We start from the raw sequence: 20,120 nt of genomic DNA, 5'->3' as shown, positions 1-20,120 counted from the left end.
AATCCCAAGGAGGCCTCCTAATAACTTCATGAAGCAAGAAAGTGCATGACCCATCCCTTTCCAGGAAGAGAATCCCAAGATTTAAAGCAGACACCTCCTTTTCCTCAAGGAAGTGATGGCTTTCATTCCTTCTCACTCCTGTTCCTTCTCCATGGGATGCCCTTTCTTTCCTTTCTATCGTTTTGCTTCATCTCACTTGTTCAGAACCTGACTCATGCATCAGATTCCCCAGGGAATTTTGTCTGACCATCTCCCAACCTCACATCAGCACACCTGCCACCCCAGGGCACACCCTGTATACCTCCATCACAGCCCCTCCTACGATAGGCTGTTGTTAATGATTTGCTTATTATCAATGTCTCAGCACTGGCCTTAAACTCCATGAAAGCCAATAGGTTGCCGTATTTTACTGAATTAATTGATATTATTTCCCAGAAGTTGGATTTACCTCTTTTTTTTTTTTTTTTTTTTTTTTTGAAAGGCAGAGTTAGACAGTGAGAGAGAGAGAGACAGAGAGAAAGGTCTTCCTTTTCCATTGGTTCATCCCCCACAAGTGGTCGCTACGGCCAGTGCGCTGCTCCGATCCGAAGCCTGGAACCAGGTGCCTCCTCCTGGTCTCCCATGCGGGTGCAGGGCCCAAGCACTTGGGCCATCCTCCACCGCTCTCCCAGGCCACAGCAGAGAGCTGGACTGGAAGAGGAGCAACCGGGACAGAATCTGGAGTCCCGACCGGGACTAGAACCCCAGGTGCTGGCGTGGCAGGCGGAGGATTAGCCTAGTGAGCTGCGACACTGGCCCGGATTGACCTTATATTAACTTGTCTAACAGGAAGAAACAATAACATGATTCTTCTGACAATTATTTTAGAATGATTATTCACTATTCCAATAAAACGTGGTTTCATAAACATTAAATGTGATCATATAGATTTGTAAAGATCAAGACAGTCTCTCAATACTGACAACACTGGATGTGTAGATGAACCAAAGAGAAATTTGATTTAAACCCTGAACCCTTTTTCTACTTTGTTAGTGTGTGCCTATTGTAACATACACTTCACTAGTGTTCCATTTTCCAAGATGGTTTCTTTGATTCCACTTAGTCTCCGTTGAATCTTCCACATAGCCACAAACTGACCATACCTGACCGTGATAGTTAAAGCCAATATTCCAAGACAGGAGTATTTTTAAACAAGTGTGGGGAAAAAAAATCTCAACAGAAAAAAAAAATAATACTAGAAGGGGAAAAAATAATTTAAGAAAAACAGAATGAGCCTAATCTTCACAGGGCCTAAATTAGGCCCCCGTCACATGTCAGGCACTCAGGCAGCACAGGCTTCTTGGATACCACTTAGGGCTCTGTCTGAGGGAGATGCTTGAGTATAGAGAGAATGGAGCCTGTAATTAGGAAAGGCACCGAATGTCAAATAAGGCTGAAATTTTACTTCGAAGTCTCTAACTAATTTCTTTGCTCTCTTGGCAAAGTTTAAATCGTCATCCCACCACTTTGTAGTTTTGTTAAGTCTCAGATTGTTGGAAAATTTTTGGAAGGGAGAAGAGAAAATAGGAAGGGAGAATGGGTAGTTTAATTAATTTAATTTTCAGGTCAATTAAGCTTGACAAGTATTTGTTTCCTAACTGCTAGGCTCAGAATGCTGCTAGGTGCTGTAGAAAAAATAGGAAACATGAAAAGTAATTCTTGTCAACAATGAAGATATCTTTTCTTCTCCATTTTTCTTTTAACCCTTTCACTGCCAAGTCTTTTCAAAGTATGTTTACCCTAGGTGGTGCTTCACTAGGTACAGAAAATCTGGCATGATTGAATCTTCCTGCCATGGACCCCCAGTGCTCTCAGTACAATACCCAGCACAAGGTACAATAAATCTTTGTTGAATTGAATTGTATCATGTGAATGTGATAAGAGATCAGCTAGATTCTATATTGATTCCCAAGACACATTCTACACATTTACTAATTCACAAAATGTATCAACCTATTTTCTGGGCTACAGTTCTGTTTCTTAGTTTATTTTTGACTGAGAAGTGATGCATCTTAAATCCATGGGTATTCATTAAATAAGGGTTTCTTTTAGCTACCTCCTTTAGAACATGTGTATCTTTTATGTGCTTTCTGCAGCAACTTAATTTAAAAGTGTCCTGACAGAGTGCCCATAGATCAATGAGCAGAATATTGGGTACTTGGTGCCCACTTATGATCTGGACATGGGTCAGACAAAAGACGTTTACTTTGGTGCTGTAACTGTGTCTGTAAAATTTAAATAATCAGCTGCTGCATCTACCCACCCTCCAGCTCAATAACTGTCCCGGGTCCTGACTCCTACCAATGACTTGGATGTCCTTACATACTGGCCCTCTCTTTGAGCAGAAGCCTCCTGCGTGGCCTAAGATCGGCCTCTTCTTTTTTACTTTGGATGGTTTGGGCACACCATCCCCTAATGAGACACAAGGAAAGGAGGTTGGGTGCTTTCTCTCAATGACATGTGTCAGGAGGACCCAGTGTTCTGCCTGGGATCTGGGGAGGGGCGGCTGAGCTGGGCCTGTGTCTGCAGATGCTAGTGGAAAGAGCCTGGGGCAACACCAGTGCAGCTTCTGTAAGAAGTTCCAGACCAAAGATGGATCTGTATTGGAAATCTAATTTTCCAACCCAGAGCGGTCCTAGATATGGGGTAGATCTACTCTTCCTTTGATTTGTGAGAGGGGTTGGACAGTGATTATCAGAGAAAAAACAGAATCCAAACTAAATTACTTCAGTCCTGCCCACAAACTAATAAGCAGCATTGTTTGCAGAGAGAAGCTTTAGAAGATGGCGGGGGTGGGGGGGCAGTGCTGTGGTGTAGCAGGCTCATATGGGTACCTATGGTTTTATTTCTATCATCTTTCACATTTTGCCCTTCACTCATTCTGTTTTTTTTTTTTTTTAAGGCTTATTTATTTTTATTTGAAAGGCAAAGTTACAAAGAGAGGAGAGACAGAGAGAGAGCTTCTATCTGCTGGTTCACTCTCCAAATGGCCCCAACAGCCAGGGCTGAGCCAGGCTGAAGCCAGAGCCAGGAGTTTCTTCCCAGTCTCCCACATGGATGCAGAGGTACAAGTATTTGGGCCATCCTCCACGGCTTTCCCAGGCACATTAGCAGGGAGCTGGATCAGAAGTAGAACAGCTGGGAATCGAACCAGCTCCCATATGGGATACCAGTGCTGCAGGCTGGGGTTTTAACCTGCTGAGCCACAGTTCCAGACCCCATTCATTCTGTCCAGTGTGGTGGCACAGTGGACTAAGGCACTATTTGAGGCACTGGCATCCCATATCAGAGGGCTAGTTCAAGTCCCAGCTGTTCCACTTCTGAGCCAACTCTCGGCTAACACATCTAGAAGGCAGCAGAAGATAGCCCAAGTGCTTGGATCCCTGTTACCCATATGGGAGAACCATATAGAGTTCTTGACTCCTGGCTTTAGCCTGGCCCAGGGGAATCAACCAGCAGATGCAAGATTCTCTGTCTTGTCTCTACCCCCTCACCATCCCTGTCACTCTGCCTTTCAAATAAATAAATAACTTGTAGGGAAAAAAAGAAAGAAATATGTTTTGGGGCAGGTGGTTAGCCTAGTGGTGATTAAAATTTCCCACATCAGAGGACCTAGGTTTAATTCCTGCCTCTGGCTCCCAGCTCCAGCTTCCTACAGACCCTGGGATGCAACATTGATGGCTCAAGTAATTGGCTTCCTGCCACCACCCTTGTGAGAGACCACCTGCTTTGGCCCAGCCCAGTCCTGATCATTGTGGGTATTTAGGAAGTAAACCAGTGGATAAGAGATCGATCTCTCTCTCTCATAAAAATAAATAAAATTTTAAATTAAAATAAAAATATCCCACAGAGCTTGATTCAACAGGGCTGTAGTTTAGGGATTCTCATCAAAACATGAGATGGATTGGACTTTCTCAGAGAATTGTCCCCACGCCACACATCCATCTGAGTGTTTCTCTTTCAAATTTTGTAGCTAATTATGAAGCTTTAGAAATATGGTTCTGCACAGTCATACCAACTAGTCATTACGGATATCACTGATAATTACAGATTTCCCTCCTGGCACCAGGAGCGTGAGCTTTCAAGTATTACTATTTTAGCGCAATCTCCCATTTTAACCTGGAGAAAACCAACATCCCTGCAAAGGGAACACCAACTAGTCTTTTAGAGGGAAGTCTCTAAAAAAGGAAATTTTAAGGGACAATTACTTGCGTGTTGAGGAATATCCAGTAGCAAAAAAGGAAAACCATTGGGGGAGCCAGTGCTTAATTAATATCCCTTGTTGGAAACAAAGGAGAGGTAAAACTTTCAAGAGGCTCATAGCATGTTTGGAGAATGATGCTGATGGGATACATAAAATTGAAACAATACTAATAACAGCACCAGTTTATTTCCTCCTGAAATGAAGAAGTGAAAAAAAGGGAAGGCTGCTCTAAGTTAAAGTAGAATTTTGAAGTGGAGAGTGAGCGGCACTATCCTTTCTCAGTCCCTTGGGATATTTTGCAGACCTGCCTAGCGCAGGGAAGAATGTGGAAAGCCCAGAAGATTCCTGCAGCCTGTCGTATTCTGAAAATCAGAACTAAAGGAAAACAAAAGCAAAAACTCATTTCTGCCACTAAAAATGCAAACTATCCTTGTGGCTTTCTCCTCAGATGCCGCATAATTCTACTCCCTCTACTCTAATTTCCGTTCCTAATCTAGATGTATTGTGTATGCTTTTGAAAGCTGCTGCTGCATTTGTTATTCAAATTAAAACATGTGTTGTGAGTGAACTAGGGAATTTGGTAAGCATTTCATTTAGAAATTTCCAGTTGACCTCCCCCGCCCTCTTATATTGAACAACATAAAACAGATCACTCAGGCCACGGCCTCAGTGACTTCTGTCCCTCCAGGCAAGCACAGGGTTTTGTTAAGATGGCCAGACCTCAATTGGATACCAGTCACCCAAAAGGTGAAGTGTCCAACTCATCATGGAATTTCACGGCTGGGAGCAACTGTAGACATCACCCGCTCTTTTGCCATGCAGTTCTATAGCTCTGAAGCTATTGCTACCCGAGGATATGAGTCAGCTTTGTTCCTGGTGACTCCCATCCGTTTACCTGTGCACCCCTGCAGCGTTATCCCTTCTGCCACCCTTTGTATTTGGGGTCAACAGCCCAGGTTCTGACAGCTCAAAATTTTTTTCTTAAAAAAAAAAAAAGCTACCTTTAAGTAGAGTTTCAAAACTCTATTTAGAAACCCCAAAACTGAGAACAACTTGATATATATTAGGACTTGACAATGTTGGCACCACTGACATTTTAGCTGGGATAATTCTTTATTGTGAAGACAGCTGTGTTGTCAGCTTTTTGATGTCTTAACTAAAGTACCTGAGAAGAGCTTCTCGGGAAAGAAAAAGTTTATTTCAGCTTACAGTTTAGAGGTTCCCAGTGCAGGATCGGGGAGCCCCATCAGTAGACTTCTGATGGAAGCTGGTCACAGTGGAGAGGGTACAGAGGAGCCGTCATGTGGTGAGCCAGGAAGCAAAGACAGAGAAGCTAGTCCAGACTCCCAAGAACTGCCTTCTGAGGGCAAGCCTCCAGTGACCCAAAGACTACCCACTGGCCCAGCTCTTAGCCACCACGAGTAGATCAAGCCTCCACCCTAATCCATCGACCATTCACATTAGTCCAGTAACTGTTAACTTAGAGCTTGGGGTTTAAATGTCGCAATGAGTTTGAAGGCCAGTCTGTGATGGCTGTCCTGGGTACTGTAGGATATTTCACAGCATCCCTAGCAAGCAGCCTTTCACTCCTGCAGGTGCAACAACCAACACTGCCCAGTTTCCCAGAGAGGGTGCGGGTCACTCCTGGTTGAGATCTATTGATGTATGTTTGTTGATTTAAAAGCCAGTTTCTTCCTTCATCATTCACACTATCGCCAACATGGAATGTCATCACTTTGTAAAAATTTTTGCCTATTAAAGTGGCAATTGTTGTGATAAGTTCCAATAAGCATATTCTCTGTGTCCCCAAGTCCTGATAGTTGATAAATGAATAGAAAGAAGAACCCCATGCCAGTCTAGGTTTGTGGAAGTGGGATGTTGTAGAAATTGAAGAATTCTGGTTTAATTTGTGAGAAAATTCATCTCAACAACATTGCATAACTCAGAGTTGAAGTGGTGACTATGTGTGGTGGAATGAGAAGGCCATGCCAAGGTGGCCGCTGGCAAGCGAGCGTCAGTTACTCAGGAACGGCTTTGAAACCCACCTGGCAACGGAGCCTGCCTGGCAACAGGCTGTGATTGGATGAATTTGAAACCCACATGGCAAATGGAGCCTGCCTGGCAACAGGCTGTGATTGACTGGGGCATAGACCGCCCCTTGACCGGATTGGCTGGTCTTGGCTATATAAGATGTTGTACCAACTGAAATAAATGAGTTTGCGGGCTGCTTGCCTCAAGCCCGCTTTCACCCGACTCCTGGGGTCTGTGTGGTGACTCCGCACCTCTTGCCCCCACCGTGCTCCTCCTCTCAGAAATGAATCCACTGTGACATTGTTGAGAAATCAACTGCAACATCTGGCGTGCCAACGTGACTGAGAAAGAGACAGCATGTCGGACTCGGCAAGATCCCCCCTGGATTTCGGCAAGAAGGCCCCTCGGTGTTTTGTGCGCTGTTCGGTTCTGTGAGGGTGAGCACAGAACCCCCTCCTATGCCCCTTTCCTTGTCCCTGTCCTCGGTCTAAGTGACCCCAGGATAGATACACACCGCCCAGAAGCGTACGTCACTTCTCAGCTCCTCCTTTTACTTTTGGTTCGCCCAGCTAGCTCAGTCAGTAGAGCATGGGACTCTTAATCCCAGGGTCCTGGGTTCGAGCCCCATGTTGGGCGCCAGATGTTGCAGTTGATTTGTAACAACTATGTGAATGTTGCTTTTTCCACATGGCTCCACATGCACCCGTCCTTAGTTTTGGTGGTCAGTTGAAGAGTCTACCTAGCACATAGTAGGTATTCAACAAATATTTGTCACATGATTTCACCTTTGCCTCTTGGATTGGACCATCAGGCCCTAGAGTTTGTTAAAACTAAAATAGCTTTATTCAAATCAGTTGGGAGATAGAAGATCTCAAAGAGAAAAGAAAAAGAAGGATGACAATCTGTGTCAGGTTCTGTATCTGTGGTTTACATAGGCCGTCTCTTTAGTCCTCACAGTCCTTTATGATGTCTGTTATCACCTGCATCATATAAATGCTAAGATATAAGTTGTTCAAAGTCTGGCAGCTGTTATGGGGGCAGGGAGGGATGCAGAAATTACATGAAGCATTAACTGAGTTTGGAGCTGTCTAAGCCCAGTTTATGAGCTTTCCCAACTCACTTGGCTTCAAGCAGCCTGGCCTTGCCCCACCTAACGTGGCAGATGGCCCCAGACAGTGTCCTCAGAGTGCAGCCACTACACACACACTAGCCAGACCAGATGTGTGGAGGCTTTGGCTCCTTTCAGCACTGCCGGATTCAGATGCTGTGTTGCTCCCTGAGGTATGGTGTCTGGCTTCCCGCAGGCTGCCCAGAGAGGCCAGGCAACAAAAACAAGAAGTGGGGAGACGCAGCTCCTCATGGGGAAAGCTTGGAGCCAGGAGACAGAGACCAGAAGGAGCCAGCAGATGAATACCTGTCCCCTCCTCCTGACCTGACTCTTCTTAGAGTCATAGTTCCCCGCAGCCTGTCCGGACCCCTGTGTCCCTCCCTCATTGCCTCACTTCCCTTTTCCCTCTCACTGACTGCCCTGGGGCCAAACAAACACACACACACACACACACCAGTAGAATGTTAACTTGCAAGTGTCGCCTTCGGCTCCTTGTTTTAGGCACTGATGGAAACATAAGCTTGCATTCTTTTATTTATAACACGGCAGTGCTGCCACCCATCCAGCGAGAGTCCAAGAAAAAATCTGAATAAAACATCTCTAACAGTAGATGTCATCCTGTAGTGATGATAACTAGCTGATATCTTGCAAGGGACAAAAAATGCTGCAGTATATGAGTATGGAAAGCAAGGCATTGAGGTAGCACTAATTGTACCTTGGTGGCCACCTTGTACCATCTTAGCCACCACCTGCTTCTCTCCCCTTGGTCTTACCCAGAAGGGCTGTGTTAACACTTACTGGAGCAGGAGGAGTGTCAGTGATCCCAGATTCAAGACCTGGATCTGCTCATGAGCTGTGTGACTTACGCAAATAGTATCTCCAGGTGGATATCTACACCTGCGAAGTAGAAAGCAGATTATCTGCCTTGCCTTTTCCTTGGGTTGTGTGACGGAGAAAACCACTGAAGCATTGCACGGGTGTCCACTACTTGTGCCTTCACTGTGTGAGGTGATGTAAGGAAATCACTTTCCACCTTCCACTTCCTGAGCTTCCCTCCTTAGAAATAATGAAGCCTGTCAGTGGGAAAATGCAAAGGAATAAATCATTTAAATATTCTGAAATAGCTTCAAGACAATAAGTTTAAGGGCCAGTGTTGTGGCACAGAGGATTAAGCTGTCGCCTATCATGCTGGCATCCCATATGGGCACTGATTCAAGTCCTGGCTGTTGTGACCATTTGGGGAGTGAGCTAGTGGATGGAAAAATCTCTCTCTCTCTCTCTCTCTCTCTGTGTGTGTGTGTGTGTGTGTGTGTATAACTCTGCCTTACAAATAAATAAATTTTTTAAATAATAATAAGATTAAAAGATTGAGGTTTCCACTCGTGACCAAAGTGGAATAAAAGATGTTAGACTTTTCTTCCCATGTGAAACTAGTGAAAAGAATAAACAGAAAAAAATCTATTAAAAAATAATCTTCTGGGGCTGGTGCCGTGGCACAGTATTTTAAGCCGGCGCCACATCCTCCGCCTGTGGCACCGGCATCCCATATGGACGTTGGTTCTAGTCCCGGCTGCTCCTCTTCCAGTCCAGCTCTCTGCTGTGGCCCGGGAAGGCAGTGGAAGATGGCCCACATGCTTGGGCCCTGCACCCACATGGGAGACTGGGAAGAGACTCCTGGCTCCTGGCTTTGGATCCGCGCAGTTCCAGCCATTGCAGCCATTTGGGGAGTGAACCAACGGAAGGAAGACCTTTGTCTCTGTCTCTTCATCTCACTCTCCGTAATTCTACCTCTCAAATAAATAAATAAAATCTTTTTTTTTTTAAAGTACTGTTCAAGACACATCAAGCAATGAAGTGGTCCTGAGAAGAAGGGACTGTCATAGTACATCTTGTGCCCAGCTCCAATGCCTGCCTGAGTTTCCAGGCTGCAGGATGAAGGGGAGGGAGCCCCATGGAGGCCGGCAGCAGCCAGGAGTGGAGGGGAAGGAGCTGAGAATGCAGGACACCAAGGTGGCTCAGGTGCACAGAACAAAAGCATCAGCAATGAAAGGAGACCCAGAGGGCCCCTCCAGTATTCAGCAGTCCTAATCAGTCCAGGCACAGGCGATTACCTGAAGCCAAGAAAGGAATCACCAAACAGGATTAGAGGGAACAGCAGTAGCTGCTGCTTATACCAGGCTCACAGAAATCCTCTTAATTCACAAGGCATTGGGGTGGGCACTCTTGCCTCAGCAATAGGGGACAGCTAGCCCTAATCCATACCCTCTGGTGCAGCCTAATAAATACTGAAAGATCAAACTGTTTCCACGTAATTAATTTACCTTCCAGAGTAAAGCTCAAAAATATCTATAGCAATGTAAAATACTGAGCACCCAACAAAGTCAAATTGCCAGTGCCTGCTGTGTAGTTTAAAAAAAAAAAAGAAAAAAGTCATCCAAAGGAAGGATTAGGAAAATATGTCTCATATTGGGGGGAGGTGGGGAACCAATCAAAACAGATTCAAATGTTAAAATTAACAGAGGGCATTAGAACAGTTATTTCGGGGCTCATGTTGTGGCACAGATGGTTAAGCTGCCTATTGCAATGTTGGCATCCAATATCGGAGCACCAGTTCAAGTTACAGCTGTTCTGCTTCTGATCCAGCTTCCTGCTAGTGCACACTGGAACTCAGCAGATCACTTAAGTACTTGAGCCCCATCACCCGGTTGGGAAACCAGTATGGAGTTCTTGGCTCCTGGCTTCAGCCTGGACCAGAATCAGCTGTTGGTGAGCATTTGGAGAATTACCCATTGGATTGCAGGTGTCTTTCTCCCTAGCTGGCTTTCTCTGTCACTCTGCCTTTCAAATAAATCAATAAATAAATCTTCTTTAAAGAACAGTTATTATGATTGTATTTCAGACATCTCAAAACTTAAGAGACACAAAACATGTTTTTTTTAAAGACTCAAATAGACATCTAGAGATAAGAACTGCAATGTCTGAGATCAGAGATACCCGGAATGGAGTTAAGAATATGAGGAATCTTCAGAAGTTCCATAAAAAATGCATATCATGAAAAAATTATGCATGGGTGCCAGCACTGTGGCAGAGTAGGCTCCTGTGGCGCCAGCATTCCATGTGGGCACCAATTCATGTCCCAGCTGCTCCTCTTCCAATCCAGCTCTCTGCTATGGGCTAGGAAAACAGCAGAAGATGGCCCAAGTCCTTGGGACACGGCACCCACATGGGAAACCCAGAAGAAACTCCTGGCTCCTGGCTTTGGATCAGCCCAGTTCTGGCCATTGCAGTCATTTGGGGAGTGAACCATCAGATGGAAGACCCTTCTCTTTCTCTCTCTCTCTCTCTCTCTCTCTCTCTCTATTTGTAGCTCTGCCTCTCAAATAAATAAATTTTAAAAACTATGCACATATTTCAATTTCTTTTGTACCAAAATAAACATGTAGAAGTTGTTATAACATGTCTGAAGAGGATGTAGTTTTAGGAACAAAGAAAGATAAGACATCAATTTGAAAAGGGCCCCTTTAAGAGCAACATGAATTTTGCTAAAACTGAAGTAAGAGCAAACATCAGATTGTGGTAAGACTTCAGTGGAGCAACAGGGAAATCATTGATGCTTTATGAAAAGTTTATGGGGACAGTGCCCCAGGGAAATTCTCAGTTTACAAGTGGATAGCTCATTTCTAAGGGACAAGATATTATAGATGAAACCTACAACCGCAGACCCACCACATCAATTTGCAAGGAAAAAATTCATCTCCTGTATGCAGTAATTGAGGAGGACTGATGATTAACAACAGAAACAATAAGCAGAACAATAGATATCACAATTGGTTGAGTTTCAACAATGGTGATTGACAAATTAAACTTTCTACTTGATGGGTACCAAAACTGTTGTGCCCAGATCAACTGCAAACAAGAGCAGAACTTTCTTAGAAATTTTAAGCAAGTGAGATCCAGAACCTGAAGCATATCTTCAAAGAACTGGAAACAGGAACTGAAACATGGCTTTACCAGTGTGATCCTAACGAGAAAGCATGAACAAAGCAATGGCTTCCAAGAGGTGAGAGTGGTCCAGTCAAAGCAAAAGCAGATCAGTAAAGAGCAAAGATGATGGCCACTGTTTTGGGAGATGTGCAAGACATTTTGTTTGTTGATATTTGGAGGTCCAAAGAATAACATTATCCATTATGAGAGTGTTTTGAGAAAGTTTGCCAAATCTTGAACAAACAACACTCAAGATTACCAGGTAATAATCCTTCTTCACCAAAATAATTCTGCTGCTCATTCCTCTCATCAAACAAGGGCAATTTTCAAGATTTTTTTTATGGGAAATCATTAGGCATCCACATCACAGTCCTGATTTAGCTCCTTCTGTTTTGTTTCCAAATCAAAACAAAATCTTTCTAAAGCAACCATTTTTCTTTAAGTTAATGTCAAAAAAGACTGCATAACTCCTTGGGGTCCTCAGTCCTTTCCCTAAAGGGGATAGACTGTCATTTACAAGAATGTCTTGCATAGGGCCGATGCTGTGGTGTAACAGGTAAAACTACCACCTGCAGTACTGGCATCCCATATGGGCAACAGTTCCAGTGCTGCTCCATTTCTGATCCAGTTCTCTGCTATGGCCTGGGAAAGCAGTAGAGGATGGCCCAAGTCCTTGGGCCCTGGCACCCACATGGGAGACCCAGAAGAAACTCCTGGCTCCTGGCTTTGGATTGGCACAGCTCCAGCAGCCACATGGGGAGTGAACCGGCGGGTTGAAGACCTCTCTCTCTCTTTCTCTGCCTCTGCCTCTGTGTAACGCTGCCTTTCAAATAAATAAATAAATAAATCTTAAAAACAGTTCTGGAAAATGCAAAATAATCTGTAGTTACAGAAAGTAAATCAGTGGTTATTTAGGATAGGAAGGAAAGGGATTCCAAAGGAGCTGAGGAAGTTGGGGTAGGAGGGATATTTCACTATTTTGATTTTATGATGGCTTCACTTGTATATACGTATGTCAGAACTTATAATTTATATACTTTAAATACATGCAATATAGTACTATTATTGTAACTCAGAAAAGCTATTTAAAACCTAAAGAAACAAAAGAAACATTGAACACTTTGGGAAATAAAAAATAATAAATATAACCACATGTTATTTTTAAATATTTGAAGTTTTTTAAGTTTTAGAGAATAGTAAAGTAAATATTTAAACCTGTAGGAATGGGCATTTGGCCTGGCAGTTAAGATGCTGGTTGGTATGACAGAATTGTGCATTGGAGGGTCTGGCTCCTGGCCCCAGCTTTCTGGTGGTGCAGATTCTGTGTGGCAATGATGATGACTCAAGTAGTTTGGTCCTTGCCACCTACATGAAAGGCCTGGATTGTTTTATAGGCTCTGGCTTCCTCACCCCCACCCCAGTTTTCATTTGGGGGAGTGAATGGATGGGAACCTCTCACCTGCTCCCACCACTAAATAAATAAATTATATAAAAATAAACTAAGAAATGAATCTGTAACTTTTGTTGTGCCTAAATCTACAATGTCCACAGACTACATCTATAATATATGCAGGTACTTCAAAAAGTGCATGGAAAATACAATTAAAAGCATGAAGAATTTTGGTGCAAAAGTTTGTTCTTGTTATGTGAAAAATGTGCATGATGAAAAAATCATGCATGAATTGTTGCACCAAAATTCATTCCTACATTTAATCCTGCTTTTCCTTGAACTTCCTTAATTATCCTCATAGTGTCTCAGTTTCCAGCAATTGAACTTTGGTGAGGGCGCTCTCTTTTATTTTCTTAGCAGCAAATTAAAAAATCTCTTCCCCATATTGTTTAGACTTTGTATTTTCATGGTTCCTTTTATAATTTTATTTATTTATTTGAAAGAGAGAGAGAAAGCTCCTGTGCACTGGTTCACTTTTCAAATGCGCACAACAGCTAGGGGTGGGCCAGGTGAAACAAGGTGACAGGAATGCAGTCCATGTCTCCCAGGGGTGTGACAGGGACCCTGTTACTTGTGCCCTCACTGCTGCCTCCTGGGTCTGCATTGGCAGTAAGCTGTAGTCAGGAGCCAGAGCCAGGCATCAAACCCAGGTACTCATGGGACACAGGCATCATCACTGCTAGGTTAAACTCCAGTCCCTTTGGATTTTTTTTTTCCATTTAATTAGAAAAACTAAGTCAGGAAACTGCAAACTAAATTTCAGTTGTGTTTCCCAGAGTGTGCTTTCCTTTTTTTTAATATTCAATAGAGTTTAATTGAGCAAGAAATTACTTGCAAATTGTGCATTTCTCAGAGCCAGAATAAGTCCAGAGTGACTCTGCTGCATCGCATGGACAGGTTTTAGGAAGGAAGTCTTCAAGAAATTCATGGAAAATGTGCATTAGTAAAAAAAAATACATGGATTTCATATTTTGTACCAAAACGAATTTATCTTTCATCATAACTTTTCTTTTTTTATGTTAACGTCTTTTATTAACTCCTCATATACAGTTACTTGTCTTCTGGTTTGTTGAAGCAGTAAGTCAGACAGCATTTGCCACAGTAATGTCTGTCGAAGTGGCTGGCCATGAACACGCAAGCACCACATTCATCTGAAGGGCACTCGCGACGCAGCCGACTGATCTTGCTGTTCTCATCCACCTTATAGTACTTCAGGACAGCCAGCTTAACCTTCTTTCTCTTATGCTTATTCTTCTTGGGAGTGGTATAAGACTTCTTCTTCCTTTTCTTGGCACCCCCACGAAATCTCAACACAAGGTGAGGAGTAGACTCCTTTTGAATGTTGTAGTCAGATAAAGTCCGTCCATCTTCCAGTTGCTTGCCAGCAAAAATCAGTCTTTGCTGATCAGGAGGAATTCCTTCCTTATCCTGGATTTTTGCTTTTACATTTTCTATTGTATCCGAGGGTTCAACCTTGAGCATGATGGTCTTCCCCATAAGGGTTTTCATGAAGATCTGCATCCTGGTGGCGGGCCCACCTGCGCACAGATGGCAGATCGAAAAGCTCATCATAACTTTTCCATAAACTTTTTTTACTCTCATACCCTGCTTTATTTTTCATTTAATTCAAAAGACTGTGAACATTTTCTAATTTTTTAATAAATATAAACAACTTTTGGATTATAGCGGCTTTTCCCCCCATAACCTCCATCCCACCCGCAACCATCCCATCTCCCACCCTCTCCCATCCCATTCTTCATCAAGATTCATTTTCAAATATCTTTATATACAGAAGATCAATTTAGTATATACTAAGTAAAGATTTCAACAGACTGCACCCACACAGACACACAAAGTATGAAGTACTGTTTGAGTAGTAGTTTTACCATTAATTCGCATAGTACAACATGTTAAAGACAGAGATCCTACATGGGGAGGAGGTGCACAGTGACTCCAATTGACACTCTTATTTATGACGTCAGTAATCACCCAAGGCTCTTGTCATAAGCTGCCAAGGCTATGGAAGCCTCTTGAGTTCGCCAACTCTGATCTTATTTAGACAAGGCCATAGTCAAAGTAGAAGTTCTCTCCTTCCTTCAGAGAAAGGTACCTCCTTCTTTGATGGCCCATTCTTTCCACTGGGATCTCACTCACAGAGATCTTTCATTTAGGTCATTTTTCTTGCCAAAATGTCTTGGCTTCCCATGCCTGTGAAACTCTCATGGGCTTTTTAGCCAGATCCGAATGCCTTAAGGGCTGATGCTGAGGCCAGATTCAGAGTGTGTTTTCTAAATTAAGAAAATGCTGCACATTTTTCTGTACATTCACCCCCTCATAATCTTCTTAAAAACCTTCTTAATGTCTGATTACAACCACAAATGCTTGGGCCGGTGCCGTGGCTCACTTGGTTAATCCTCTGCCTGCCGCGCCCGCATCTCATATGGGCGCCGGGTTCTAGTTCCGGTTGCTCCTCTTCCAGTCCAGCTCTCTGCTGTGGCCCGGGAGTGCAGTGGAGGATGGCCCAAGTGCTTGGGCCCCTGCACCCGCATGGGAGACTAGGGGGAAGCACCTGGCTCCTGGCTTCAGATCAGTGCTGTGGCGGCCATTTGGGGAGTGAACCAACAGAAGGAAAACCTTTCCCTCTGTCTCTCTCTCACTATCTGTAACTCAACCTGTCAAATAAATAAATAAAATCTTTTAAAAAAATCACAAATGCTTTCATTCCTCTTGTTTTGCTTTATTACAGACACAGTTGTGTGATGTATGCTCATTCGATTTTGTAGTTATCTAATGTATGTATTCTCCTGTTGCAAACTTGTCTGTCCTGATTTCTCCCCAGTTTGATGCTGACCGAGATGAGGATGCAGTATTCTATGACATCAGCATGGCAGTTGACAACAAGTTATTTCCAAACAAAGAGGCTGCAGCAGGTGAGTCTCTGTGTCCTTTGGGCGGCAGTATACCATGATAACCTGCCAAGTGTCTGGGCCTTGTATTCATGGCCTAAGCTCAATAAACTGCTGTCAGAACTTAAGGACAACCTTGTCCTCAGAACTTCAGGCTTTCTGGTGTGAAAATAAAGGCACAAAATAAAATAGATCAGGACTACAGATGTGTCCTTTATAGTTTCTATTTTTCTTCCTGTCATTGCACCTGTAAGTTAACAGGTAGATATAAAATCCATGTAACCATAATAGACAATAAATTGAAAGGAACTCATACAAGTACAGTGTGCAGATATTAAATGTTACAGTTCCTCCAGGACCCCTAATTCATGCAAATGTCTCCTATGCTGCCTGGAAAAAGCATCCCCTTCCATTGGGTCACTGCTCCCATCCCAACCACAGTACCTGGAAGCTTGTCTGAGCCCCTAGGCAGGGTGATCATGCCCCTACCACAGGCAGTACTCACTGCTCTGTCCTTGACCTCCTTTTGTTCTCTTGACTCTCTCTGACCCTCGGTCCACTGATTGGTCCCATGTGGCTTCAGCTTTCATTTCTGTATGGTTAACTCTCAAGTCTTGGTCTCAGTCCTGACCTTTCTTCTGAATTACAGCCTCAAGGGGCAAAGACCATAAGCTCTGGGCTATAAAGAAAAAGGCTAAGCACTTCAGATTCTAAACCACTATTTGAAACCACCTAAGAATAGCTTCAAAGACAGGCAGAATTTTAGAAAAGCAAGGTCACAGTCTTTCTGGCCGCAGAGCACAGATAACTGATGAAAACTCCCCTGTCCAGCCTTCCGGTGATATGTACAAAGAATTGGCATATGTTGTACGAAAGGTGGACTATTGAGAGCCATGTAAGACTATGTAAACAAGACTGCTGCTACACTGAAAAATACCATAATTCCCATGCTTCTTAAATTAATATTTTATTTAAAGCATACTGTTAAAATAAAAAAACTCTAACCACTTATGGCCAAGTGCTATGTACCTTGAATTTGCTGATACAGAGGAGTAGAGGGGCTGAGTTAAGCTCCCCTTTCTGTTCAACGCCTGGCACGTGGTGGCTCACTGGTGGCATTTCTCCGGATGCCTGTCCTGCAGTGATGCAGCTGTGCTGATAAACACCTGGAGGCAGGAGCCATATCCTCATTCTCTTCAAGTCCTTGGCCTTGTGCACTGGGCTCAGTCACAGGAGTGTTGGGTGGGTGTCCACTTTTTCCTTCCTACACTGCTGAGCAAATGAACAGAGGAATCTATTTAAATCTTTAGCTTCTGTTGGCTCCCTTCCACTTCCCAGATCCCTGAAAGCCGGGCCCTGCCCTCACCTTGAAACAAGCCTGTTCTCTCTCACAGGCCTTGTGAGTGAAGGGAGACTAGCAGGGGCTACGCTAACCTGGCAATGAATGCTATGCCTCTCATACAGCAGGCAGCCACTACACAGCTCCAGGTGGCTACTGCCTTTAAGAAGCCGCCGGTGTTGCTGGGCCCTCCACTCCCCAGAAAGAAAACATATTCCTGCCTTTGTAGGTGAAATTGCCTGGCTTGTGAATGTCAGTGACTCACCCAAGAAACAAGCAGGTCAGTGGCCTCTGCTCTGTGAATTAAAGCCTCCAGCTTCTGCCCCTCTGTCCCTCCCTTCCCTCTGAACCTTCTCGCTCTCTTTGTAGAATCTCAGTTGCCCCCAGCACCCACCTCTCCACTGTGAGAATGGCTTTGACCTTTCCCGGAGAACCAGGAAGCAGTGTTCTGGCCCTGTTGCCCCACATCCATCGTTCCTCAGGCGCACGCTGGGAATCCAGACCTCCTCTGTTCTCACTGCACTTCTTGGAGGCCTTGTCACCTCCCATCCCCGGCCTCTCCTGTCTGTCGTGAATCCTGTTGCTGCCATGGAGATCCTTAAAGAATGCAGCTCTCAGCTTCCTGCCTCCCTGATGCCAAACAAACAAACGAAAAATCCAAAACCTTCCCTGGCTGTCCTGAAGGCAAAGCGCCAGCGTCCTCACCCTGGCAGAAAACCCCAAGTCCTCGGCCACCCTGGTCCTCCCCTGCTCCCAGCATCACCCACATCACCTACTTCTGGTTCCTGAAATGCCCCAAGTACCTTCCTGCCTCTTGCCGTTGGCACCTGCTCTTCCAGGTTCTTAGAACACCTGTTCCCATTTGTCAGCCTCTTCTCTCCCAGCTCCACAGCACCGTCCTTCACTGGCCACAAGCTCTTTGTGCCACTGTGTAAATGAGATTGCCTCACAGAGGCTTTCTCAGATCCCATCTCAGACTGGATGAGGCCACTGCATTGGATCCTTTAGCTCCTTCATGGCACTTGTCACAGTTTTGATCCCATAGTCAGGTAGATGAATATGGGAGATCTCTTTCCTGTAAAGAACAAGACTTCAGAGGACAGACGGTGTTTGCTTCCTGCATTCCCAGGATGAACCTCACAGGAGATGACACAGAGGCCTTTCTTTGCCCGCTGGCCACATCCCCTGGGCCTCATCTCAGGATGAGACCAGCAGGTCTTCTTTGCTTCCAGAGCAGAGTGGGTGTTCGCTTGCCTCCAAGCCTTTTCTCAGACTCCCTGAGCCCCTGCACCTTTGGACTCTATCTGCAGTGCCTCATCCTCAACGGAGCCCTCCATCAATACTTTTTTTTTTTTTTTTTTTGACAGGCAGAGTGGACAGTGAGAGAGAGAGACAGAGAGAAAGGTCTTCCTTTTCCGTTGGATCACCCCCTCAATGGCCGCTGCGGCTGCCGACGCACCGCGCTGATCCGAAGCCAGGAGCCAGGTGCTTCTCCTGGTCTCCCATGGGGTGCAGGGCCCAAGCACTTGGGCCATCCTCCACTGCACTCCCGGGCCACAGCAGAGAGCTGGCCTGGAAGAGGGGCAACCGGGACAGAATCCGGCGCCCCGACCCCGAACGGGACTAGAACCCGGTGTGCCGGCGCCGCAGGCAGAGGATTAGCCTAGTGAGCCGCGGCGCCGGCCTCCATCAATACTTAATAACAGAAACTGCTGGCTACAACACTCAGTCTCTCTGGGTCTCCCTTTCCTTATCTATAAAGAGGGGACAATAATAGCACCTGCCTCGAATAAGGGATTTGTGCATGTAAGCCGTGTAGCTGTCGCATGGAGAAGGATCCAAGTCTGTGAGTTACTGTCTTTTTTGGAGGAATCGAGGGCTCATGGGGAGAGACAGCACAGCCTTCCGTCTTTTTCCTAGATCTTCTCCTCTCTCCTCCCTTTCTCTCTTCCTCCCTCTCACAGCCCCCATGCTGGAGTAGCTGGAAAATCCTCCCTTCCCCTGCTCACCCTGAACAGCCCATCGACAGCCAGATCCCTAGAGGAGCTCACCTTCTGGTTCCAGATACCATGAGAAAAGTTTCCCGGATGAATGGAGTGCTCTCCCTCCAAGGAATTCTGCTGCCAACTGTTAACACATTCCATGCCTGTTGGAATTAGGGCTGGATTCTCAGTGCCTGATGCAAGGCAGGCACTTAATACAAGTTGGCAGTGTTTGGAGAGAAAATGAATGACAGCAAAAACTGCAAAGGGAAAAATGGAAATGCCCTTTTATTCATGTTCTGTCATGCAGCATTAGGTATTGAATGGGTATCTTTGCATTTCGTTCTGCAATTCAGGGAGGAAACACTACCCTGCCCTCTCAGAGCAGCTTAGGGTTTAGTGGACGCTGAGGACAAGGGAGAAACGACCCCCCCTGCAAGAGGCAGAAAGGTGTCGAGCTTTAGTCAAGATGCCCTTCCCCACTCCGGAAGCCTGCAGTTCCAAGAGCGTCCCTTTATTTGGTGTGGAGAGTGGGAGCAGGATCTTCCTAACACTTCAGAAAGATCCACTGGGAGGAAAAGTCTGGAAGGCCGTCCCATAAAGCAGAACGTTTAGTCTCTGGGACCCCCAAAGCCAGCTTGTGTCATCCTCAGGCCACTCTCAGGAAGCAGCCTGACAATGTTTGCGAAGGACATTCTGGATCTGAAACCAGGGCCACTGAGTGTCCCTGCAGGGCTCTGTGCTTCAGCTCGTGCCTTTCTCTGTTATCTATGGAAAGGATATTTTTAAGTCTGAAAAGAAATCAAGAAATTCAAAATAGGGGAAGATGAAAACCATACTGCCACTTTTGCAGAATGTCCTAATTTTGCTGTCTTTGTGGAGTAACGAGATCACTGCAGTTGTTTTGTGTGTTAACTCGTCCCATGAAAACAGGCAAAAAATGTGTACAGATGTCGATATTTACTTCCCGATTTTGTGTATCAAACCTTGGACTATTATTAAAGGTCCTATTTTCAGTAAACCAAGCAACCAATGTCATAAGAAAATGAAAGCTATTCAATCATTATCTGAGCTGAT

The 20,120-nt window shown here is 44.8% G+C and overlaps 1 protein-coding gene, 1 non-coding gene and 1 pseudogene across 9 annotated transcripts in view; 2 read left to right on the top strand and 1 right to left on the bottom strand.

Moving 5' to 3' along the window:
• AK5 (adenylate kinase 5) overlaps positions 1-20,120 on the top strand; it is a 283,341-nt gene that overhangs the window by 145,692 nt on the left and 117,529 nt on the right. For all 4 annotated transcript variants that reach the window (XM_089300477.1, XM_089300476.1, XM_070078236.2 and 1 more), the window contains exon 7: positions 15,656-15,746. In XM_089300477.1, the coding sequence (XP_089156603.1) occupies positions 15,656-15,746 (91 nt within the window). The remainder of the gene's footprint in view (positions 1-15,655; positions 15,747-20,120) is intronic.
• On the top strand, positions 6,838-6,910 carry TRNAK-CUU (transfer RNA lysine (anticodon CUU)). The gene has a single exon. It is a non-coding gene; the product is annotated as a tRNA-Lys (tRNA).
• On the bottom strand, positions 13,821-19,244 carry LOC149125658 (ubiquitin-ribosomal protein eS31 fusion protein pseudogene; annotated as a pseudogene). 4 transcript variants are annotated; one of them, XR_016210958.1, is made up of 4 exons: positions 17,838-17,931; positions 17,456-17,691; positions 16,752-16,991; positions 13,821-14,354 (listed from the first exon to the last, which is right to left on the bottom strand). The product of XR_016210958.1 is annotated as a ubiquitin-ribosomal protein eS31 fusion protein pseudogene, transcript variant X1 (transcript). The 4 variants fall into 4 exon arrangements; XR_016210961.1 differs by lacking the exon at positions 13,821-14,354 and adding an exon at positions 19,113-19,244 and having other exon boundaries at positions 16,752-16,994; positions 17,838-18,136; XR_016210959.1 differs by lacking the exon at positions 17,456-17,691 and having other exon boundaries at positions 17,838-17,954.

The sequence above is a fragment of the Oryctolagus cuniculus genome, chromosome 7, assembly GCF_051225735.1.
Source record: "Oryctolagus cuniculus isolate XC-2025 breed Fujian yellow rabbit chromosome 7, ASM5122573v1, whole genome shotgun sequence".
Lineage (NCBI taxonomy): Eukaryota > Metazoa > Chordata > Mammalia > Lagomorpha > Leporidae > Oryctolagus > Oryctolagus cuniculus.
Note: the sequence above shows the minus strand (reverse complement) of the source record. Positions and strands in the feature narration are given on the sequence as shown.